This window comes from Lampetra fluviatilis, chromosome 54, assembly GCF_964198595.1.
Source record: "Lampetra fluviatilis chromosome 54, kcLamFluv1.1, whole genome shotgun sequence".
Lineage (NCBI taxonomy): Eukaryota > Metazoa > Chordata > Hyperoartia > Petromyzontiformes > Petromyzontidae > Lampetra > Lampetra fluviatilis.
The window spans coordinates 1,435,261-1,460,699 of NC_136328.1; the positions used below are offsets into that span (position 1 = coordinate 1,435,261).

General features: G+C 48.6%; 2 protein-coding genes across 5 annotated transcripts in view; both read left to right on the forward strand.

Annotated features, from left to right (window-relative positions):
- Positions 1-7,081, forward strand: part of LOC144949586 (dehydrogenase/reductase SDR family member 4-like) — a 19,211-nt gene extending 12,130 nt beyond the window's left edge. Inside the window, exon 9 of one of the 2 annotated variants that reach the window (XM_078879536.1) lies at positions 5,476-7,081. The gene's annotated coding sequence lies outside the window, so the exon portion shown is untranslated. The remainder of the gene's footprint in view (positions 1-5,475) is intronic. The other variant, XM_078879537.1, reaches the window with a different exon arrangement.
- Positions 7,082-8,965: 1,884 nt separating this feature from the next.
- Positions 8,966-23,690, forward strand: LOC144949587 (ranBP-type and C3HC4-type zinc finger-containing protein 1-like). Of its 3 annotated transcripts, none has more exons than XM_078879539.1 (8): positions 8,966-9,501; positions 13,988-14,025; positions 14,431-14,572; positions 18,228-18,321; positions 18,963-19,140; positions 19,383-19,516; positions 20,098-20,205; positions 22,624-23,690. In XM_078879539.1, exons 2-8 carry the CDS (start codon positions 14,001-14,003, stop codon positions 22,720-22,722), a joined length of 780 nt encoding a protein of 259 aa, XP_078735665.1. In that variant the 5' UTR covers positions 8,966-9,501; positions 13,988-14,000; the 3' UTR covers positions 22,723-23,690. The 3 variants fall into 3 exon arrangements, with proteins under 3 accessions (XP_078735665.1, XP_078735666.1, XP_078735667.1); XM_078879540.1 differs by having other exon boundaries at positions 8,966-9,408; XM_078879541.1 differs by having other exon boundaries at positions 8,966-9,146.
- The last annotated feature ends 1,749 nt before the right edge of the window (positions 23,691-25,439 follow it).

Consider the following 25,439-nt stretch of genomic DNA (forward strand, 5'->3'; position numbering starts at 1 on the left):
CTACTGCTGCTGCTGACGGTCAGCGCTTACCGTGCCGAGCAGCTGCCGCAATCGCCGACCGAGCGAGGCTGCAGTGAGAATCGGCACAACGGCGCACGTTTTCATAAACCACCCCCCCCAGCTGCCCTATCCACGCAGTCGTATAAAATGGGTTCACCACGGCCCATTGGCAGGTTATGTGCGGTGCGGCAAAGTGTGGGTGTACTCCCACCGAGCTCTTCTCACCAGAATCTAAGAGGCTGCTTCAGGGCTCCCTCTAGTGCTGGCCTTTCTGCCACGGGTGGCGTGAAGACGCAATTGCAAGGGCTGCAGCTTTACCTTTAAGTATCTAAATCGTCTCCAGGCTCTTAAATTACATGCAAATTAAATCTGTAATTTCACCGCATTTATAATTGGTAATTGATAATTAAATTACACACTTGCAAACGTAATTGGTAATTTTCATCGAAATCACATGAGACACTGTTAATTGCTTGTTTTTTAAAAATCTACATGACATTACCAGAGCAATTTATAATTTTGAATGGATTTTGCCCATCTCTGCTACAGTGTTAACAGCGCCAGGCAGCAAACTTGGCCCTTTATTCTTCTGGGGTTGGCAACACGGGGCACCGCTCTGCGAGACGTCAACAGTGGTTGTGCTGTGGATAGACTTGTCCCTGCCATAGAACGGTGGAGTTTCCATTTCTGGCTCAAGGTTAGCGGAGTCCAGCAGTGCCGGACACTTATTTTAACTTTACGATGAACCATCCGCCACCGTGACCTATCCGCTGCTGGATGAAGGCCCCACAGTGTAATTTCCATCCTCCACGGTTCTGCAGTACAACAATTCTATACTACTTGACTATTTTTTATTTTATCGGGTAAGGCCCACTGAGATGTGTGGCTCTTTTTCTTTTCTTTTCTAAAGTCACCTGGCTATCATAAATGATCGCTCAACGAAGTGGCTTATCGCGCGGAAATTTATAGCAGCCAAATACTCTAAAAGCACGTCGAGGGAAAAACCGAGGACCCGGAGAAAAATCCACACCGTCACAAGGAGAGAGACACGCAAACTCCAAATATACAGCAGCAGGCGTCGGAGTCGGGTTCAAACCCACGACCTCCTGTAGACCAGGCGGGGTAGGTAACATCTCGTCAGCGCAGCGCCTGCACACGGGCTGATTTCCGTCTCTCCGTCTACCCGAGCGGATGTCCCTTGGGACGCGTTTCATGAGCTGGGGGTCACTCTGTCGTTATTCAGGACTGTCGGACCATCTTCCCCCTGAGGCTATGACGCGTCCCTGCCTGAACCCGCTTGTTTTTCTTGACAGTTTAAATTCGGTGATGAACCTGAGAAAGAGAGCAACGGTGGCTAGGAGATGTTAACTACCTCGCCTGGTGTACAGGAGGTCGTGGGTTCGATCCCGGCCCTGATGCCTGCTGCTGTATATTTGAATTTTGCTTGTCTCTCTCTCTCTCCCCACAGTCGCATTAAATTTTCTCCGGGTCCTCCGTTTTTTCTCTCCACATTTCGAAACGTGCATTTAGAGTATTTGGCTGCTATAAATTTCCACGTGACAAGCCACTTCATTGAGCTATCATTTGTGGCCAGGTCGCTTCTAAAAAAAGAGCTATATATTTCAGTGCGTCTTACCAGGTAAAATAAAAATAGTTTATAGTATTAGTTTAGTTTAACGGTCTGTAAGCCGCACCTTCTTCTCTCTGTCTCTCAGTGCAATGCCAGCCACGGCTTGTTCTGTTCCAAGCCTACTTTATTTTGTTAAGCGTTTGAATGTTGTCATGTATCTGCGTTTGTTCTCCAATTCGTGTGTTTCTCTTTCTGCCTCTTAATGCAATTCCAATCGCGCATCTCTGCTTTCCTCCCCCTCCGTACTCCCCGGTTTTTGTTCGACGTTTAGGCGACTTGGGACTCAGATCTGAAGTAAAACTCAGAGTGAATGTGCACCTCGGGGCGCATTCACTTTTGCTCCCTAAGATTCTGGCACTTTTTTCCTTTGGATACAAAATCTATCACGTGTATTTTTTAATCCATAACTGTAGTGGTCACGTGGGGAGGTGCTGTTTGCATCGAGGCACAGTAGTAACTTGTTACTGTGGGCTGCTGACGCATCATTAATGAATTCTCCAGACACGGCAAACACAAAAAAAAAATTAATGCTCTTGAATTATTAAGCATTAATTGTGCGATGTCCAATTAATATCAAATATACATCAGAAGGAAACGCTGCATTTTTAAGAGCCTCGAGCCCAAATTGTTCTGCTGCTGGCGAAGCGGCAGCTTGCAAGGGACTGTCTCCTCGCACCCCCCTCATCCACCTCGTCTCAGCGTAGAACCTGCACAGAGCTCCCCACGTGCCCTCCAGCGGACGTTGAAGAAGACCCCGTGCTAAGAGTGTCGTTCACTGGATTCGTTCGTTCGGTTTCGTTTTTTTGCTTTGCACGTGCGTTTGCCAGAGAGCCGTTGACGTTTGACGCGGCCTCAAAGTGCACCTAGCCTGGCACCAAGCGCTTTGTTGATGTGTCCGTTGCTTCGTGGCGAATGGCGGCCATAGTTGTAGTTGTTGCCACTCTGGCCGGATCAGATGCAGCGTAGGTATGTGTGTATGTGGATGTTGAACTCCTTTCACACCGTACGTAGCCAAACGTGCTCACCGGAGGTGCGAGGGAAGGACCAGAAACAAAGCACAAAATGCAGTTCTAAAGAAATGAGTTCGTCAATTTAGATTATTTAAAAGTACGGAGCCTCCAGTACCTTTCTAATATCGGAAGGAAGAGCATTCCACACGGCCGCAGAAGCAGCGCATCTGTAAGCGCGCGATGCAGCGACCGTCTCTTTTGCTGTCTTGTGACCCATAAGCCACGCGAGTTTGTCGGTAGCACTCGGGGTGGTCAATGTTACCAGCGTCCACCACCATGGGCTGTATCTACGCGTGTGTATGTTGAACTTCTTTCACACCATACGTAGCCAACCGTTCTAATCGGAGGTGCGCGGGGGGAAGGACGACAAACTAGGCACGCACAAAAAACAAATTCCTCTGGACTCACGGACAACCCTTGACCCTTGGTCAATGACTTTATCCTGCGTGCGATCTCTCATGTCTCGATGCAATCCCAAGCGTGCACCTCTCCGCGCTTCTTTGTGCGCTTTATAGCTTTTTCGTTCCATCGTCTTGTTCATGCTGTCGGTGAATAATTAACATCGCTGTTGAGCAATGCTTCAGTTCTGCAATTCCCGAATTGTATATTGCAATGTAAAATAAAAAACAACGGGCCTTCATTTGTATATGCCTCGCATGTTGCGATAATAAGCATCTATTGCGAGCAGAGAAAATTCACCGATTATCGTGAGGCAGTAATTGGCATGCAGATAATGAATGAATAAAGAAATGAATAGGTTGCACTTTAGCGTAATGCGCCATCGATGCGAACTTAATTTACTTGAGTGGTGCAATTAGAGGGCATGGTGTGCTGATAGCAATAACAACAATAACAACAACAGGTAAGGAAAACCAGTGAAATCTTAAAACCAAGGAAGTTCTGTGTGAATATGGCTGTGCTGACTCGGAGGGCTTCATTTTAATGGCGGTGAGGCCCTTTGAGGTTCATTATCTCTGCCAAGAGGTCCTCTGGGTAACCAATTTGTGGGTAAATCTCATGCTTGGGATGTGTTCCCTGCGACATGAGTACACAGTGGCCTAGGCTCGCGAGTAACGATACAGGCTTTGTGCATCCACGTCGCAGGAATCGTCATCATCGTTGTCATCGTCAGCCATGATTAATCCACTGCTGGATTAAAGCTTCCCCAAGTTGTCGCCATCTTTCATGATCCCGCGACGCCAAGATCCACCGAGCACCCACCACACGAGCCAATGTCATCGCTCCGGATGCGTTCCATCTCTTGGCTGCGGTGGCTAGATGTTAACGACCTCACCGTGGTATACAGGAGGTCGTGGGTTCGATCCCGACCCTGGCGTCTGCTGCTGCTGTATATTTTGAGTTTGCATGTTCTCTGGGTCTTCTGGTTTTCCCCTCCACATTTAGAATCGTGCGTTTTAGAGTATTTGGCTGCTATACATTTCTACGTGATGATAAGCCACTTCGTTGAGCTATAATTACGTGTGGCCAGGTCGCTTCTGAAAAGAGCTAAATAGCTCAGTGGGCTTTACCTGGTATAATAAAAAGCTGTTTATAGTTTGTATAGCTTAGCTGCCACTATAATGTTCTTGACCATCAGCCATCACCCCTTCAAGAGTCGTGTCGTGCCTGAGCCCACTTGATATATTTTTTTCCCGTTTGGGTTCTGTGTTCACCCATGCGCATGTTCTCGAATCCACGTGGTTCTCTCTGTCTTGCTGTGACTCTCTCCACTCGTTTTTGCACACTCTGCAGTGTTTGCTTCACATCACCATCAGCTGGCTAGGTTTGTGGTTTAAGGTCAAATGTCAGCACAACCGAGGTGGTGCTCATCTTCATCGGTGGCCTTGAGTCAATGATGGACATTCTACACTCATATGTCAGGGCCCAACCTATTTGTAGGATGACTGCTGTAGCCATCTCACAAAGTGGCGCTCATCTTTAGATTTGGACAGTGAGTCAGATGAAGGTGAATCGTTGAATAAACATTGTAACCGACTTTCTTTGTGGCTGATTACTCGGGGGCTCCTTTAAAATGGTAGCCACCCCATACATTCTGCCCCCCCCCCCTGAGGGCAGAGAAGCCTCTAAGAGCCACGACCAGCGTGACGCCGCGGCTGACGATGCTGATCATGTCACCGAGCCCTGCCCATCACCTCCCGTCCAGTGGCACACGTGGCGAGACTGTTTTCCCAACTATTGTTGTGCTGTCAGATTGGTTGAGTAACCGATTGGTTGAGTAACCGATTGCTTAAATAATCGGGAGAGCCCAGCGCTTGTCGTTTTTATTGACCCCGGAGATGCCGATGGGCTGAACGATCCCTCCTGAAAAATTCACGGAAACTGACCGAGCGGTGAATGAGCTGTCCGCCGGTCTCCACCAGTGTTTTATTCTTGGCCGACAGAGTGAGATTCACGTCAATATCTCTGGCCCTTTAAAGAGTAGGGGCCGTCCTCTAGGGCAGCCAAATCCTGGCTTTGCGTGCATCGATAGGCCCCGCTTGGCAACGGCGGCGTAACAGTGCCACACAGAAGGTCGATGAACCGTGGCTGGGAGGTGATGATTGACGGGAGGCGAGATTCCTCTGGGAGGCTGATGCAATGGTTCACATTCACAGCTCAGGAAGTAACGGATACCACAAAGATGTGGTTGGGTTGGCCTCGTGGGTGGTGGGGGGGAGGGGGCTAATGCCGGTGTCGAAGTGGCCGAGCCAATAAAGATGAAACCCTGGGTTCAATTTAGGGTACAGCTGCGTTATCCAATAATTTGTGTACAATAATCGATCAATTCACAGATACCCCCACTAAATTTTTTAAAATTGCCTTCTTTCTTCTCAGCAGGTGATTGAGTATCGGGAAAGCGACCGCTTCACGTCGGACAGGGTGGTGGGGGGGCGCGGAGCCGGAGGGTGGCGGCACGGATGGAGATTCACTGTGGGCCGCGTGGGCACGGGTGGGCACGGCGGCTCCCTCGCGAGGAACGTGGGGCGGGCACGCGCCACCGCCGCAGGAGGACCATTCGCAGATCGTGTCGCCAATTCCGTGACGTGGAATTCGATTCAAGATATTGGAGGGAGACGGAGCAACATCTGCGAGAATTTGGGGAGAATGTGTTTGCGCTGATACGGGATGCCGTGCCATCGCAGCCCTCAAATCACGATCGTCGTATAATCTCTTCCCATTATATTTTTTTGTTGACGAATGGGGTGTCTGCAAATGGATCGCCTTGTGTAATTCACGATGGAATCCAAGTAAAGCGAGGAAGAAAGAAAACCACGCGAGTGCGTGGATTCCGGAGACGGTGTCAAACGCGTGGTCTGTTTCCTGCGAGTAATTAATTAGCGACGATAACGGCAACCTTGACGCCAGGCAAAACAAGGAGGCAGCACCGTGTGTCGGCTGCGGTGAGGCAGCGGCGCTGCCACGGAGAAGGGCAACTTACGCTTTGGTTTGTGTCTCCAAGTTTATAGGCAGCACCTTTGATCAATGTGGCCGGCCTCAATCGAGTAAGTCGCTGAAGGGCAGCATAAATTTACGCGGAGAGTTAATTTCAAATTAGACACGTTGACGTGAGTTTTCCATGATCCCACGTTATGGACGGACGGACTGGCAGGCAGGCAGGCAGATGGACGATCAGATATAATGCACAAACACTTTCGGTCATAGTTGCGAAGCATTAATAAAAAGTGAGAAAATACGACGGCTGCTTGCAGGGGTTGAGCACCAGTGATTGACAGCATCCCTGATTTTAATGAATAAGTAACGCAGCGAAGGCATAATTACCGAGTTACAGAGATGTCAATGTCACCATTAAAAATGTGCTCTAATGACAACGACCTGGAAATGCTTTGTTGACAGTGTAAACTTTGATGTCTAACGATGCATTAGCATTCATTAATGCAGCAGGGTGCTGCACAGTGATGTAGAGTCAAAGTTTTATTTTTTCTTTCTCCCAATTTAGAATGATGTGAATGATTAACGAGGGAAAGTGACTGCCACTATAATTGAACTACATGATGTCGCTGGAATAATGGCGTAATAGGAGATGTGACTTGAATTCCAGGCTATGGCCATCGTCGGTGGCTGGTGATGACTGAAGCACGTTCTGACCGTGCCTCGTCAACCAAATTGAGCAGTGCGGTGAAGTATGGTGATCAAAATTGCGTGGCTGAGACCTCCATTATCCAGCGATGGATTGATAGAATTCAATGAGTTTTATTCGGATGACTGCTTCCAAGTAAATATACGCAGAGTGTGTGTTTAACAGTTATGTATTTGAGATTTATAAGGGCACGGGGTGAAGACAATCTAACTTTTAACATATCGTACAGGACGCAGCGTCTGCAGTGTAATATCAGTTACACTGCTGCGCATCGTTACTATATGCACATTTATACTGGCAAACGTCAAAGTTAATAAAAAATAGCGGTATTTGGGGAAAATGGTACTGCCTTGTTTGTCTCGATGAAATGTTCGCTTTTCAAAAGCGCTGTGAACACCACAAAGGGAAGGGTGGCGCAGTGGAAAACGCCGCGTTTGACCGGTGACGGCCCCAGACTGTAACGCGCTCCCCTCTCGTGTCAGAGGTTCCCGGTTCGAATTCAGCGGCCGCCCTAAACCAAAACTATTAAACTTTGTTTTACCAGCTAAGTCCCACTGAGCTATATAGAAATGTTTTTTTTACAGACGCGACCTGGCGACATTCATACCTGTCAACCACTCAGTGCCTGCCTTATTACAGACCAATTCAGACCTTATTGGTCACCCCCGTGCCCTTATGAATTTCAAACGTTCATCCTACAAAGTTCCATCACAAGGGAGAAACGCAAACAAATATATATGTTTTGCTCGTATTGAAACGGCTCTACGCCGTATGGACCTCAATTTTCTAGCAGCCGAATACACTAAACGCATGTTTCTAAATGTAGAGGGGAAAAAACCAGAGGACCTGGAGAAAAATCCACGCGCCCACGGGGAGAGAGAGAGACACGCAAACTCGAAATATACAGCAGCAGGCGTCAGGGATCACGATCGAACCCACGACCTCCTGCATGCTAGGCGAGGTAGTTAACGTATCGCTACTGTGGCACCCTGCTTATTGCTGCGGTAACAACCGTGACGATGCTACGCGCCACCTGCTTCGCTCACAGTGGACGTTAAAGATCCCCTGGCGTCATTCGCAAGAGTAGTGCCACTGTGTGCCGGCATCCGAGTCCAAATTTGCCACAATTCGAAGATGACACCGCAGACTATCCAATTGGGTTTATACCCGGCGGCATTAAACACCCACCACTGCCAGGCCAATTCCCCAGGTCACTCTTGCATTTGAGACCCACCCTGGTCTCTCCCCCCTTGTCACCTGGTTCACTAAAATTCAACTTGAAATTGTGAACCGGCCCGACCTGAGTTCAATTCCAGGCCACGGCCAACATCTCTGCCGAGTGACATCTGCACCGGTCCTGGGGACCCCACCCCACCCACCCCAACGTCACCAAACCCCCACTGCCCAGCGTGGTGAAGTATGGCGAAACACCCCCCCCCGCTCCCCCCAGCCAGCAGCGGCGGACTGACAGAGAGCCGCATACTCTTGCTGGATTGCAGCGTTCTTCACTAATGTTCAGAGGTGGGGAGGTCACTGGCCGAGGAGACATCATCAGCGTGAGGGCCGCCACACGTTTGGAACCAACATTGGGTTTGACAGCAGCGCCACCACCACCATCATGATGTTGATGATGGGGGTGGTGATGGTGGTGGTGATGATGGGGGTGGTGGCTTTTGCTGTTTGTGTATCGTCAGGCCCCCAGGGGCCGCACTAAAGGCCCCCAGAGGCCGACAGTAACCCATGGGCCTTGCAATGAAGAACGCCGCCGTGCTCCATGGCGAATGAAATCCTCGACCTTGACCACATCGGTTCAAGCAAGAGGCGAGAGAGGGCGCTATGAGCACATAGATTCGGTAGATTTGTTTTGAAGCACCCTGTGACACTTTTACGGGACTATCGTTTTTAGTGGAAAAAAGAACGGATAATACTACACTGTAACATGATAACAAATGTAACGTTAACAGCTTCAAAAAGTCAACGAGTCTTCACTTGTTCGCCATCGTTGTCAACGCATCTCCCAGGTGGTCTACAGAGCCCGGGTGGTACACGTCTCCTCGTGGTTTTGTTGCAAATTCTCAGAAGCGCTCAAACATTTCACTGTTTTATGTGAAGCATTGGGGTGACGAGTCGCTTGTGGCGCTTGCACAGGCAGGGGCGGTGACTTGGCCACCTAAGCGGCCCCCCCACCCACGTGGCCCCCACCCCCCCACCCACCACCAACGCGGGGTCCTTGAACAGCTGAGAGCGGCCAAAGCTGGCGGCGGTCTTCGTGTGCCCGCGTCTCGCGCGAGTCGCATCGCCCTTCGGACGCGCTGACGCGCTGTTTTGTTGAGAGAGGAGGCCCCGGGTTGAACCCCAAGTGGCGACAAGAGAGAGAGAGATAGTGTGAGAGAGCACGCGGCTCAAGGTGACTAAAGCGCCGTCGGACACACGCGCGGCACACGAGCCACTTGCGAGTGTAGTTTGTTGTGCAGCCTAGTCGAGTAGGCCGCAAAGCGCAATTCTAGATTTGAAGCTTTCGTGACTGCAAGGATTCATATTCTTAGGTTTTTTTCGCTAAAGTCACGTAGGTAAAAAAATAAAATTAATAAAATAAACTCACGACGTTTCGGAGGCAACACAAGCTTCCGTCTTCAGGTGGAACCGTCACAGCACGATAGCTGTATCAAGTGAGAGAAATTCCAAGAAAACACTCCTTGTATATACAGTTTACGCAAAGCGCAAGTTGACTAACGCCAGCTACTACGGGGTTGAGCTGTGTGGTAAGTGTCGGGTTCTTTGTTGTTTATAACATAGGGGTTGTGTTGTTGTTGACGTTAGATCGCATAAATATAAATGCGTCGTTAAACCCGCCACCACATAGTCACTTTAATATGTTGTCTTATTCATGTTTTTGTTTGTTGCGGTTGCACCCGATTCAAGAGCCGAATGGCTCACAGGGCTAAACCTAATAAATGAACTTGAACTTGAACCCGCCGACACAGCCAGTTAGTAAGGTTTGCCAAGTCAACAGAACGTGCCATTTCGTTACTAGTACAGCACACCGGTGTGTTGGAGTACTCATTGTAAATGTTGTGGATTTGCTCTCCAACAAACCGATATGCTGCACTAGTAACGAATTGGCATTTTCTGTTTACGTGACAAACCTTACTAATTGGCTGTGGCGGGTTTAACGACACATTTATATGCACGCGATCTAACCCTAAAAAACAACAACCTATATTTGTTGTTGGTGTAATTGTACAGCGTGCCACGTTCACAAATCGAGGGCCTTCGATACGGGGACTTGGGTTGGAGCAACCGGTGCGGGACACTGCGGACAGCCCCAGTTCGACTCCCGGTCACGCGGCTAACAGCCCGGGGGTGGTGGTGGTGAGCGATGATTCTAATAGGCCTTTAAACGCCTTCATATCCCTTTACCACCACCACCAACCACCCTTCACTCAACTCGTATTGATCAGCGATGGTGAAGTATGGTCAAAACAGCCCCCCGATTTTGATGACAAGGCGGGGTGTAGGCATTCTTCTAGCAGTGTATTTGACAGAGGTTGGTGCGTTGTTGTTGTTGTGAGACTTAAACCTTGGCCTTTATCGTGGGACTGGCGTCTAAAGTTAGTTTCATGAAGGGGAACTTCCTCATGGCTGTACTGTACGCACAGTGCCGAACGATAAAGTCGCCCACAATGTTGGCTTTGACGGTGCATGTGAGGCTCGCAGGTCATCGCCTGGGTTACCATCACCTGGGTTACCCTCACCTGGGTTTCCATCACCTCGGTTACCATCACCTCGGTTACCATCACCTCGGTTACCATCACCTGGGTTATCATCACATGGGTTACCCTCACCTGGGCTATCATCACTTATGTGTTAATCAAAGTTGCGAGAGAACTGTTTTGCGTGTTTAACACGTAGGCTTTCGCAACCAATATCCATAATATCGGTTTTTTGTTTGTTAGATCGCGTAAATATAAATGTGTCGTTAAACCAGCCACCCCCGACACAGCCAATTAGTAAGCTTTGTCACGTTAACAGAACATTCTTCGTCAGAAATTCGTCACTAGTACAGCACTAACCGGTGTGTTGGAGAGCAAAGCCACAACATTTACAACCTGAGTACGACGTTTCGCCAGTAATTACAACCAGCTTCATCAGACGACAGACAGATTTGTGGAGATATCCTCCTGTTTCGTTCCTTAGAGGGATAGATGTGAAGACACCACGTATCCTTCCGCTCCCCGCATCTCCCTATCAGCAGGGCTGTGGCTACGTACGCTGCTGCAAAAGAAGTTCAGCATACATACATCACTGAATAAATGTGTATATATAGCACCGCATTGAAAGCACAACAACAACTGACGTCAACAAATCGACGGCCGAATATCACGACAAAGATTGCCCCAGGCCTGGTCATCGATAGCAATCACGGCCCCTCCCTCCCTGCACTTCTCATGGCCAAAGAACAGAGCGTGCCATCGTCAACAAACGACGGATGTGTATCGCTCACATCCATAAGAGAGGGGTTTTGTTTTTGTTGGGTGATATCGCGTAAATATGAATGTGTCGTTAAACCCCGCTACCAGCCGACACAGCCAAATGAGTAAGGGTTGTCACGTAAACGAAACGTGCCAATCGGTGACTAGTTCAGTACACCACGCCCCGTGTGCTTGGAGAGTAAAAACCCGGAACCTTTTTCAATAACAAATTGACAGGGAGAAAAAAACCCCTCAAAGTTAGTTAAATTAACAGGAAAAATATACAAGAGGTGACATTTGGGCCAATATCCTTCATGTGTACAGTACAGTACTATGATGAAGGCTCATTGCCTGAAACGTCACCCATTCTAATAAATACACATACTTTATCTGTGTGCTGTGAAGAAGGGCCATTTCCTATTTTTTATATGTTCCCAACAGAGCATTGCTCTTGACGAATGTGTTGATTAAGTTTTATTTTATTAATTCACGTTGCAGCACGTTCCTCATCACTGCTCTCTGCCCAACGCGGCTTTGTTTACATTTCGTCTCTTTAACCCACCGTTTTGTCTGCGCACTAGTTTACATGCTTGCTTTGTACAGTGTATTGAGACACACTTTGAACTTAGGCGCTTCCTAAATTTATAGCACTTGGTATCGTACGTGATTCTTTATTGTCAGGGCATGTAGAGCTGGGCTGTCCAATCACTTAAGTAATCAATTACCCTCACCGTTATCGGTCCAGTTACTCAACAGGTAAGTGAAGTTAAGCACTGGGGCAGACTGTCAGACAGCTCATTCACCGCTCGGTCCGTTTCCACGAAGGGGTTTTTTTGCTGCTGCATTTGGGATCGTTCGGTCCATCAGCCTCACCACAGAGTCAATGAAACGACAAGAGGTGGGCTTTCCCGATCATTTAAGCAACCTATGATGGGTTCGATTACTCAACTCATCGGACAGCACAGAAATTGTTGGGGGGAAAAAAAAACCTCACCTCTCCTTTCACACGTGCCGCTGGACGGGAGGTGACGGGCGAGGCTTGGTGATGTCACCGCAATGGGCGCGGCTTGTGGCGGGGGGAGGGGGGCGGTTTCCCACCTTCGGGAGGCAGGGGAGGTCGCGGCGCATTCGGCGAGATTTGGCCATCGGTGCGAATCCGGCGTCGGTCATGCCGCGGGGCGCGCGGACTTGCCGCGTGCGGCAAGGTGCATTAATGTGCGTCCCCACGTGCGTCAACTCTTGGCCAGCGGCAGCGCGCTAGCGCAAGGACGCTTGCCGGCCCGGCGCCAAGAGGCATAACGGCGACAAATCCCACCGCCCTTGTGCGCCAAACCCCACAAATAAATCTTTGGGGCGCCCGTGCCAGGGCGGAAAAATACTAATTTAAAAACAGCTCCCAACGAGCGTACCGTTTGGGATTACTGCATTCAAATACGTGCACCATGATTTAAGTCCTTGGACGCATTAGGAATGTAAAAAGGCTATTTTGTTGATAAGGTGAATTCGTCTTGTCTAATTATAGTATATTTTATTTAAAATGTACGCGCTCGTACTCGCTTTTTAACTTGTGTTGTTTTTTTTACTTTGCACGAGATTATTATCCACTGAAGTGTGCGGTATTTCAGATGCGTGCAAACGCTCGTATGTGGTAGTTTGATGGGGCGGTGGAGGTTGTAAAGTGGTGGCGCAACGGGTAGCAGGCTGCGATATGAACACGGCGACCTGAGTTGGTCACTGCTAACGGCGATCGACATCCCGAACCGTTCCTGGGTACCCTCCCCCGTGCAAACCCACGCTGACCAGCCTGGTGAAGTATGGTCAAAATGTATGCCATGGCCGACGGGGCATCGGGGGGCGGGGGGGGGCCTTCGTTCAGCAGTGGTTGGCAAAGGGATGTACTTGATTATAATTAATTTTTATTATTTGAAATTTACCAAATCTGGAGGTTGTTGAATATGTTTGGAAATGTAATTCAGGTCGATTGATACAGAGCGCGGTTCGCAAACCACTGCGGCACCACTTTCTACACTGTTAATTTGGTAGTTTGTGTAAAAACAATTTTTAAGTACATCTTTTCTATTTTAAATACATGATGTAAAGTATTTGTGATTTCTATTTCAAATACATTTTCCCAAGTGTTTTTTTAAGTGTTATGTCCGACACATTGGTAAGAGTTTCCTGTCCACATCTGCTTATATATGCACGGTATGTATTTACTAAACGGCCAAAGTGTGTCCCCATACGAAGAGAAAGTGTTTATTGGTGCTCAATATCCCAGCCAGGGGTCAGCCTTTCCCATTATCCCTTTGGGGTAAGTGTGGTTGTTCAACGGAGAGACTTGTCCCCATCATAGAAATGTGGAATGTCCACCACCGGGGGGGATCAGTGCTGTCAACAGAGATAGGGACTCCCGCATGATTTTTTTTCCGGCAAAGACCCTTAACAATTTTATCAATCGCACAGAGAAACACGGCCGCTGATGTTCGGTGGATTGTCACACGGCGGGATTGTGAGAGGTGGCGATGACGGCATGGTGGGGCTTTCACCTGGCAGTGAATTGATGGTGACTGCTGGTGGCGATGAAGATGACGGATCCAAATTGTGATCTGAAACATTTTGGCAGTGCCACAAGAGGCACCTGCTTTAAACAAGAAGCCGTCACGCACATGACAGCGTTTTTTGGTGCCACCCACGGGGGTTAATGGTATATTGTTTCTGTGCCAGTTTCATTACACTTGACGATGACTGATGGCCGTTTCTTTCTCTGTGAATGCAGATCGGCCGCAGGGATGGATGCGGATTTTGAAAGACTCCGTAAGTGTACGCCAGGTCACCAGTCTTCTCTTAAACTTGCAAGTAATAATTATATAATCATGACAATTTTCATCCTTTTTCCCCCGGAAAGCCTGCATCTCAAGACTTGGAGATTTTTCCTTGTTTATTGGGACACTGCAGTGGTGTAAGGGGTACCACACTGAACTTGCAATACGGAGGTCAATAGTGGTCATCACTCCACGTGCCGGAAGCATCTCCAGTAACTGAATTTACTTCCTCTTGACAATTCACTTCCCTGCAGCCGCCCCCAAAGCGTGCTAAATGACGCACGGCACACACAGCCAGAAAAAACTCAGACCGCAGAGCTGTGTGCGTCTCGTCAACACAGGTCCCCCACGCCCCCTTCATGCCCGCATTGTCTGGCCACGGCACCGCTTGATCCAGGCCCTCAAATTGTGGAGCTGACCAAAGCTGTGAGTGCCGGAAACAAGGTGGAGGCCATGACGCTGGCAGCTCTCCTGGCACGTTCCAACACCCCGCTGGAGATCCGCCCGCAAGAAAGCGTCTACCCGGCACAGGAGATCAGGTGAACGCCGGATCAGCCTTTGTCCGCTTGTTGCCCATTGTCCACTGTGTGAACGTCGCTGCAAGGCTGCAGTTATAGCAAGCCTTGGCGACGCATTTCTGTATGCCGGTGGTTGTCCAAGCTGCGGTCTGTGGGCTACTGGTGTTGTGCAAGGCCGTGAGGAAACTGGTTCAGATGTTTTTTTTATTCCACAAAACACCATATTTATTTACTGCAAGGTGGTCCATGGAAAATATTTGACGGTGTATGAGTGACCACCACGCACACGAAATCGTCACAGGCAGCAGCTGGGCTTTGCTAGGGGATGGTTAGCATAGGGCGGTGCAGCAAAGGCTGTTGTTGTATCATACTTCCATGCTCCCCACCTTCACCAACGCACACTGACCAGCGTGGTGAAGTCCGCGGGTCGAGGAAGATTTTGAACCCGTGCAATGTGCTGTGTTTCTAACCATGTATTGATCACGGCTGCTACTGCTGATAATGATTCATCCCAATGCAGGAGTCCTCAGAGAGTCTCAATTCCGGAGGCTCAGCGAGTCTCTTATGGATATAAAATGGCATCGTTATTGTTGTAAATGTTTTGAAAATCAGGGGCGATGTTCAACACACGAATCCCCAAATTATCAAGATCTGGATAATAATAATATGGATGTAGCCATCCATGATTCATCACGATTCTGGGTCAATATTTAATTGGTTATTCGATTGTTTCTGTTGCGAAAGATGTAGAATCAATCATTTTCATCATCATCATCGTCGTTGTCTATTCACTGCTGGTTGAAGGCTTTCCCACGCCGTACCTTTTCTCCGCTGCCTCCTGCGATGCCGCAGTCCATCTTAGTTCTGCGAATTAACTGACCTCGCCTCCCCTCAATCTCAATAGCGGTCCTTCTCTCAGCCGCCAGTGTGTAGGATCCACAGTGGTATTAATGTATACAATGTACCGTGGTATAGACACTTGTGAATTTAAAATAATTGATTATTGCGTGCCATGTTAGATTTTTTATCTGTGAATTAATATAGCCTGACTGGGTACATGTAATAGCAAAAGTTTCACATTTATTATACATCTTGTCTTCTTTACAATATAGTTTTATCCCCATTAAATATTTTGAAATCTGGGTCTCTGACTTAAGCACACAATGGGCTGCTTGTGCGCAAAAAAAAAAGATTGTCTTTAAAAGTAAAGTGCCGTACTTTTCTGCAGACAGTGTGCTTCAGCGATATCCTCCAACAAGTCCAATCAGTGGCAGGAATCGAACTGTCATTGCCCAGTGGACAGGTTCAGTGGCGAACGCTCCGCTTTAATCCAGACGCCCCCCACCCACCACGTGGGTTAAGGCAAAGCGGGCGGGGGGGTAGGGGTCACGCTTGCGCGTTACGTTGGGGTGGGGTTACATATCGGTGGGACAAAGTGAGTGTGCCTTGAGCTTATTTACGACAAAATGAATGTGACAAACCGAATGAGATAAATTGAACTGATAGAAAATCCCCACTGAATTACCCAAGCGAGTGGGGGGGGGGCAGGGAAGGAAGAAACAACTCGTAGCGCAGATCGTCTGGACTCGTGCAGTGGCAGCAGGAATCCGTGTGCTTGTACGATAATGAACAGCGTCAGACCTCTTATCTGAATTCCTCAAAAGCCATAATTTCTGTTATCCTCGGCTGAGAATAGACGCATAGATTTCACCAGTTTGAGGGTTTCATTAAGCTATAGGTGAACTTTGAGCCTTTTGGTCATTCGATGATAATATATATTTTTTACACCGGAATATTAATAAATTGGCTGAATGTGGAGGGAGAAAAATAAATGAAACGGCCATTGGGTCTTGGCGGCTACATCACCGTGATCATCAGGAAAGTCCTGCCTGCGGCTGACTCTGCAACAAAGAATATAAATTAAAAGTTAAGTCCGTGTGATTGTCCAAGTGTGAGAGAGGCTCTGAAATCTAAAAGCCATTACGCAACAATGGAATACGTTCATGGGAAGTTTGGAGGACATTGAAAAAAAAATTGGTTAATCAGATCAAAAAAAAAAACTTAAATTAAATTGGTTCCTTCCAATCCAAATCGTGGGCGTGTTTTTTTTTTTTAAACTGCAGCGATGATTTTGAATCGTAGGTCATAATGTATTATTCATTGCCCATACCTTTTTTTAGATACTTTCCAATTCTAAGTCTTGGATGTGTATACAGTAGTAGTTGTTTGAGGATCTGATTTAGAAGGAACTTTATTTGTCCGTCTTTGAATCAGCCTGTCGGTTACGACACAACTAACAATGACAATAAATGTGTAGGCCTTTGTTCATCATTCGACTGCGGGGTCGAAGGCCTTCACCGCGCCCTGTCGCTCGTGAGAGTTGTTTGGCCTTGCTTCACCACGCTGGTCAGAGTGTTGTGAAGGGGTGGGGGGGGGGACAGGACCGGTTCAGTTATCAGCTACCTTGCCAGGTATGCAGGAGGTCGTGGGTTCGATCCCGACCCTGACGCCTGCTGTATATTTAAAGTTTGCATGTTCTCTCTGTCTCCCCGTGGTCGTGTGGACTTCTCTCTGGTTTCGCCACCCACATTTAGAATCAACGTGCGTTTAGAGTATTTAGCTCCTGTAAATTTCCACATGACGATAAGCCACTTCGTTGACCTTTCATTTGTGGCCAGGTCGCTACTGTAAAAAGAGCTATATTAGCTCAGTGGGCCTTAACTGATGAAATAGAAAATAGTAAAAAAAAAATGGTTTAGGTCGCCATTTGGTGTTAGCCACGGCCAGTTTTATAGTGCACCATGTTAACCATTGCACCACCACTCCACCCCGACTGTGTATTGTAAATAATAATCTGAATAAATAATCATTTACAGTCCACTGTCAATCCACTGCTGGATGAAGGCTTCTCCAGGCCATGTCATGGGAGTTGTATTGAACCACACACCTCACCACACTGGTCATTGTGGGTTGGTGAAGTTCAGTGACCAGCGTGGTGGTGGTGGTGGTGGGGAAGTATGGCCCAGCAATGTTTGGAGAGGCCCTCATCCAGCAGCTTGTTGACAAACATGGGCTGTAGGTGTACTCGTAGAAGGTCGCACGGCTGTGAGCATTCTCACAATGTACGTTTGTATGTTGTATATATGTTATATGTATGTATTTTGACCTTTCGTACCGTATGTAGCCAAGCGTTCTAAATTGGAGTTGTGGGGGAAGGACAAACTAAACACAAAACGCATTTTTAGAGAAATTATTTTCAATCTAAATTTAAAAGTGCGTAGCTCCAGTGGCTTCCTAACTTCGGAAGGAAGAGCGTTCCAGACGGCCGCAAAAAGCGCATCTGAAAGCGCGTGATGCATTGACCGTCTTTGTTCGATGGCCAGCCAAGAGCCGCTGCTGTGAGGATGACCGGAGTTCGCTTGATGGTTTATGCTCTTGACGAGATCGGCAAGGTATTGTTGTTCATTTGTGGCAAGCACCTTTGTGTGTAATTGGTACGACCTTATAATGTATCCTGTCGGCAACCAGAAGCAAGAAGATCGTGGGCCTAATCCATGTGTTAGTGGGAAGGAGGTCATCGCTGCTCTTTGACAGAGTAATTAGCATTTGGGAGGAAAAGTGCACCCTGTCAAAACATCAACCACGGTGGCTGTGCGTGACGTGTCGCCGTGTGCAGGATTCAGGTGCGCTTTGAAGATGCCCAGACCACAGTGGGGCCCATCGCTCTGACCGTTCATTCACATTGGACAGTGGCACACCTGAAGAGTGAGGTAGGCACGTGCTGGCCCAAGTCTCAGAATAATAACTTTGCATTGTTTTATCAACCCAGTCTGGATGACGACTGGCTAAGTGGAGACCCGAGGGGGACGTGGACTCGCGACCTGCCGCTAGCGTGTCGTGAGTTCCAACAAAAACTTCATCCACTTTGCAGTCTGACTAAGAAAAATTTAATGGTGATGGCGCAGCCCTTCGATTGCTCTCTCATGCCACTGCCGGCACAAGTGCCTCCAGTAGAGGAAGCTTTATAGTGGATATTTGTCCACGCTGGCCATACAAAGCCGCGTTATTATTATCATTGTAAATCTTGAACGGCGGAAGAATACCCACGCTTTACCCCACCATGCGCGACCTTGCCGATGGGCCAACTGTGGTGCGCCCGCTTTCACCGCTGGGTGTACAGAGGTGGTGGCTGTTTAGAAAGCTTGCCGCGTTTTCACCGCCTCGCCTGGAGATCGAACTGCGACCTCTGCATTGCAATATCAGCGCCCTGAGAATTATTGTTTAAGGACGCTTTATATATAAAAAAAAAGATACAATGTTTAATTATCAATGTGTCGACCATCGCACCACCCCTGCATCCCTAATTGTCCCTGTCCCATTACATATTTTTCCCTCCCCCCTACTGTGTTAGGTTTTCCACAAGTACGGCTTCCACCCATTGCTGCAGCGGTGGGTGTTTGGGGGCCGACTGGCCAAGGACTGTCACTCGCTTCACTTCTACGGCGTCAGGACAGATGGAGACTACGTCTTCCTCTACCTCCTGAAGGTGCCGTCTTCCAGCAGCGATGTCGCGGAGAGACACAACGCAGGTACGGGAGCGCGATCCCCCCGCACCCTGCCAGCCCCCACAACCCCGGAAGAGAGGTCACGCCGGCAGACGGGAGCCTTCAGCTTGGCCGAAGTTTTGCGAGAAGAGTAGAACGTGGGAGTCAAACGATAGAAAAGCGGGTGCATTACAGTTTAGTTTCGACCGTATATTTTTTAAATAACAAAATGACATCGAAAACTCTGTTGGCTCTGGTTGTCTCTTGTTTTGTTGTTGCTGTAACAGGAGAACGGTTGGGTGGCGGTGAAAGGGCAAGAGCCAACAAGATGAGTCTACAGGACATCCTTCACGTGTTAACCGACCAGCTGGGCTCAATGGACCCGGCTCCTCTCCTATCCAATCCGCCAGCAATAGCCGCCGTGAGTGTCATTCGAACCGTTCGTTCATTTGTCAACTTCTTTTTGGAGATCCCCAATGAACTAAAGCGGCACGTTGGTCAGTGGACGGGTGTGTTTGGTTGTCCATTAAAAACCCCTCCGAGCCAGACTTTAAGAAGCCAGAATTCGGGGTAAACCAGAGGGTAACTTTAAAAAGTTTAATAACGACGCAAAGCTCATTCTTGATAACGAAAGAACCCAACTGATCCGAACACTTGCTCGTGCGCCATTTGGCCGGCCTGCACATGGTAATTTTTGTGACTTGTTTAACTTTTCTCTATTTGACACTGTTTTTGGTAACTTGCTGACCCCCGACCCGAACTGGAACATCTGCAGAAAAGAGCTTCATAGCTCATCATGTTCCAGTCTAAATAAATATTCTGATGGAATCTGACTGCGCGAGCAATTCTACGGCCGTTTTTTCTCGCTATCGCGTTTCATTTGGTGAACCGCTTCCATTTGGTGACCTTGCAACCGGCAGCGCAACGGGGGGGGGGGGGGGGGGTGTAAAATCCAGCGGGGTTTGAGCGCGCGCATTGCTCTCGCCGTGAATGTGCGTTCAGGACGCGATGGCTGAGTGGTCGTGTTCGGCCTGCACGCTGCTCAACCAGCCCCGAGCCGCCCGCTGCTGCGTGTGCGACACCCCTCGACAGCACGATACTCCCGAGCAGGTGAGGGAGTCGTTTCAAAACCCGTGGGACAAGTGGGACAACCACGTTTTCCGTTCTTTTGAGCTGGTGGGTCTGGACAAGGCCGCGTGTGCGATGCGCCGCTACATGCGGCCTTCGCGCGTTTGCTAGCCCCAGCAGGTGGAGAGAGGGCGGCCAGGAATTGGCGCCTCGCACGGATCTCACGCCAGCGGTCGCTGGCTCCTCTGCGCCGTCTGGTTTATGGGTTGGTTGTTTATGGCAGGGCGGGGGGGGAGAAACCTTTTAACGTTGCACGCTTAATTTGTTTGTGACGTATTTGTACACACTTGTAACAGGGCTCGCGGGCCGTTCCGAGAACTATATACCGGACGCGGTAAATATATTCTTGGGGGGGAGATCGTAAAATCGAGCACCCGTTGTTAAATGTCGTCGTGTAGCTGCGCGTGCCTGTACACACGTGCACATGAAACACGTGCACATGCATGCACGTGTGTCATGTGCATGTGTGTGAGGTGCTCACTAACAGCACTTGCCCCAACAGTCTTGTTAAGACTACAAGGGAATATTTGTCTTTGCACATGCATCAGCCCTTCTGACAATCCACTGCTGGATGAGGGCCTACGCACAAATACGGAATATTGTACTGGCTGTGGCAAAAACACCTTATTTTTTAAGTGGAATCTAACTTATGTGTTAAGCCGACGTGTTGAACTGGAATCCTAACTGTTGACACTCAACAGTGGCTTAAGTGGTCAGCTTGCCGACTTCCAAACTGCGCTGCCACTTGCGTTAAGATGTAGTCTCGCTGCGTGCTCACCGCTGTGTGCGCGCTTTCTGCCGCTGGTAAAGGCATTATTCCTTTCCGTGCGAGAGAGGGAGAGTTTACTCCGTGTGGCAATAAACTCAGTCTGCCTTTGAGCGGTCGAGGAAACAACTACTTAGAGGTAATATTTTTTTATTAAGTCGAGTTTTATTGCGCATTACTTTGAAAGTGCAACAACAAAAAAGCTTAAATCCTGTGGGAAATATTGGTTGCTAATTGTATGATTGTGTAATTTTTTTACCACTTTATTGATAGAATGAGTCAATGATTCATTTACAAACATGATTTTTTTTGGTTCCCAAAGTAATTCGTGTCAAGGTGCGTTTAACATTCAATATAAAATAATTACACAATTAATTTTTATCATTAACTGTTTTGTGACAGGAGTCTGTAATTTTTCAAGTCAGTTTTGTCTTTGTTTTTTAACAGAATTAATGAGGAATCGGTCCACAATCGAGGTATATACATTTTTCCCCCTTGCAAACATTAGGTGAAATTTATTCTATGGGCCCAGGGCAGATATTTCGCTTGTGGCTACCGCTTGGCGTGACATCACTTTAGCGGTTCCGTATTCTTTACGTGGCCAATAATGGTGTATTATGTGAGAACCATTTGAAATTAGCGGGCTTATCAAGTAGCATATAATTCACGCCTATTATTAATCAATTGGAACCACTGAAGTTTTGCAAGCCGGTGGTGGCACCACGCCTATAATACAGCACTGTCGAGGCAGCGAGAGGCGTTGGTGGCTTCCCGCACCAATGTTGCGACTCCCTATCCCTTGCGTGTCGAGGAGGTGCCAATCCCTGGCTTGCCAGAAAAGGGCGGCACAGCAATTGTGGAGTCCCATCTGTTCCATCTGCATGGTATTAGTGTTTCCCCTTCGCACGTGTTGGTGTTCTCCAGGTGCTGCAGTTTCCTCCCACATGTAAAAAACTCACTAATTGGCTGTAAACATCTTCATATATAGAGGACCGTAGAGCTTAGGCAATTGCTCTCACAAGTTCACTGTGGTTCCCTGCTGCGCCTCTATGAGCCGTTCTCCCTCTTGGAGAGCGAGCGAACACTTTGCGGTGCCTTGCAAGTTGAAATTATTGTATTTGTTATTTTGCTACATCGTGTTTTAGGAAATTCTGCTCTGGCCCATGGACTAACTTTGGCAAGGTGATTTGGTTTCAACGGCCTTTCCCACTTCTTTGACAATGCCCACAGGTGTTCCCTCCGGTGCAACAGATTTCACTTCTTTCTAAAGGCAGGTCCAGACCTGAGCATCCGTTTTTGCACAATTTGGTTGCATGCAACTGAATGGTTTCTTTGCGGACGTCTCTGCAACAAAAGGTGGCTGAAAGTTGCGCATTGTTGTCGCGCAACTTCTCCCCCAGATGTGCACCCTGCGTAACTGTTGGGGTGGTCATTAACTCTTCAGGCGTGACATCTGGTGCAACATCATCATCATCATCTGGTGCAACATCATCATCATCTGGTGCAACATCATCATCTGCTGCAACACCGCCCTCCCCCCCCCTTTTGTTTGTGAACTATAAATATATGAGCGATTGTAATTTACTGACAGGTGTGCGCGTGTGTGCGGGTTTCCGTGTCGTGTATTTATTCAGGGGAGACGAGGCAACTCCGTGGAGAACTTCATGCGACAGATGTCATCGCCACATTCAGACCTACAGTCCGATTTACTGAAGGCTTTATATAAGTTTTAGCAGCTTTTCCCGGAGCCAAGTCAGAATATTTCTGACAATACGACCATGAGAAGTTGGCACTTTGAACCACTACTGATATGCTTGCACTGTATTACTGTACTGCTTTTAATGGTACATCCTACAAAATTGTTCACGACTTTTTTTTTTTAAGTAGCCAGCTGGTTCGTAGACCGATCAGCCCTAGATCCGAGATGATTATCACGACGATTTAATCGACTCAACGTTGTGTCAAATCAGCTTCTCTTCTTTACGTCACCGGTTATTACTTGTGGAGCCAATGGAAGCCGCCCGGTCATTGCTTCCCGCAGGTGGGAAACCCCCTACAAGCCGAACACCGATAATTGGGTTGGTGAGTGGGCGGGCGAGCGGGCGGGCGAGCGGGCGAGCGAGCGGGTGAGCGAGCGAGTGAGTAGATAGGCCGGGGCGCGCCGTATCTCGATATCTCGTGTTGATGCTTTGTTTACTTTGTGCTGCCGACCAGAGTCGATGGAAACTGCCGTAGGCATGGTAACTGGTACCGCATACACACACACACGCATCGGCCGGGCAGGACGGTGCGGATTGATGTAAACGCTCGTCGATGAGAACTCGCGACGCGCGACTTGCGATCGATCGTCTTGCGGTACTGGCGACCGGTGGGGCTCGTGGAGCCGCTGCAACGATGCGATCGTTCCTGCGTTGCGCTGACGCGGCAAGTGTGTGGCGGCAGCGGGGCCGCCGTGCAAGGGCGGTTGACTGGAGGGGGACGAACGCACGGAGCAGTCGGCGCGACCGAAGATGCCGTGACGGCAGTCGGCGCGGCTGGTGGCGACGGCGGATGCGCAGACGGACCCCCCCCCCCCCCCCCCGGTGTCTTGGTCGCAGCGTGACTGGCGTCGTTGGGCCTTCATAAGTGTTCGAGATCACGGCGATTAGAAAGACTGTTGGCTGGCTTGTGTGGAAATAAAGTGCAGTTGAAAACCGTTCAACGTCATCAGAATCTTTTTATATTCTGGAGAAATCCGATGAGCCATGAAGCTTTTTCACAAATGTCCAAGTTTGGGTGGGTTCGTCTGCATTTGAACTAAAAGTGTAGCAGGTGACGAAAGTGATGCCATTTGCACTGCAGAGTTACGGGAAACTGGTCTCGCGACGATGGCCATATATCGCGAAAACTCAACGCTGTCGCTCATCCGTAATGTGGCAGTTTTACGCGATAATCCCGAAATCATGAGCCGTGTTTTTTATGGGGCTGTATACGGCTTGTTCGCAGATGAGTCGCTCATTGGCAAAGTTTGCGTCGATTCGCGCCAGCGCAGATGTTAAGCTAATTTGCATCAACAATCTAAGTGAATCGTACAAAATGATAAGCCAAAAATAATCTCGATGCTAAAATGTTCCACTTTGTACTTTGTGAGCTACGTTGAGTCCAGCTCGTTGCGGGTAATTCCGGCAGCAAATTGGAAGTGCGTTTAACGGCGACGTTGAGTATTATTAATCTCGCCAAGTGTTCCGATTATGTAAAACATGCTGCCTGGGCAAATCAATTGGTGATTACCAAAAAGAAAAAAAGGCTTCTTAAATGAATTCCAATTTTTTTCCTCTGTCGCTGCTGCCAAATTTTTTCTGCCATTTCGTTTTTTGGGTTTGGGGTTTTTAACCGAGAGAATTCGAATTCCGTGGTTGATTTAAGTGAACGTGCCGTTTGTCAGCCACGATCGATCCACTGCTCGGGGAAGGCCTCCCCGAGCCCCTGCCATCTCTGGCGATCTGACGATGTCACGATACAATACACAACAACAACAACTACGTTTGGGGATTCTCTCTCTACGTGTCGCGTCCTGTTTAAACGATCTCGGCGAACATGGCCTCCCCTCCCTCTGGCTCTCTCCGTGATATTCGCTCAGCAACTTGGCAATGCGTTCTTCTCCCAGTCGCATCCAATTGCTTACGCAACAATTCTCTGTCATCCCAGGCTTGTGGTGGTACCACTAATGTCCGCGGCCAAAATTATATTTACGACCGCGCTCTGCAGAGTCCCTCTGAAGAGAGTTTTTTTTCTTCCACGACTCCTTCAAGGTGACCAGACATCTTGGAAGAGGTGGAAGTACCCACACTTTACCCCACCCCCCTCCCACACGCGACATCAGAATTTTGAATCTTTATTTGTTCTGGATGGAATCTGATGATCTATGAGGCTCTGGACAGGAGGGGAGTGGGGGGGGGGATTTAAAAAACTCGCACCGTTTTAACCGCCGTGCGAGGTGATCGAATCGGACCGGCGACCTCTGGATCGTAAGTCCAGCGTGCTGTTGACCCCCTACACACCGCGGTGGCTGGCGGGACTGTTCGCAAGACATTGAGCGATTGCCGGCATGCGACGCGACTGTGAATAACCCCAAGATGAACGCGCTCTCTCCACCCGAGTTTGTACGTCTGATTTAACGACGTGCAATTCCATTCAATACACATTTACGCATTAAAACACGTTTACTTTAATTGATAGCTTTCAATAGTCAGTTCCGGTTGAAGTCAAGCTGCATTTTGTATTTTACACCATCGAGTTATTTTTTTGTTTTGAAGCCGCCGCCGATGCCTTTTAGCCGGCTTAATTGCGAGCGTCTTTTTTTGGCAGACAATGTTGTGTGTGGTGCTCTGTGTATTCATTCCCAAGTGGCGATGCGCGCGCGTGCGCTCATCTGCTCCGAGATTCGCCGCGCGCTCTCTCGTCAATTCCA

Bases quoted from the DNA above. Each gene is read 5' to 3' on its own strand.
- LOC144949587 (XM_078879539.1), top strand. From the start codon at position 14,001: ATGGATGCGGATTTTGAAAGACTCC. The intron at 14,573-18,227 runs GTGAACGCCGGA...CGCCGTGTGCAG, and splicing joins TACCCGGCACAGGAGATCAG to GATTCAGGTGCGCTTTGAAG. The intron at 20,206-22,623 runs GTGAGGGAGTCG...GTATTTATTCAG, and splicing joins AGCACGATACTCCCGAGCAG to GGGAGACGAGGCAACTCCGT.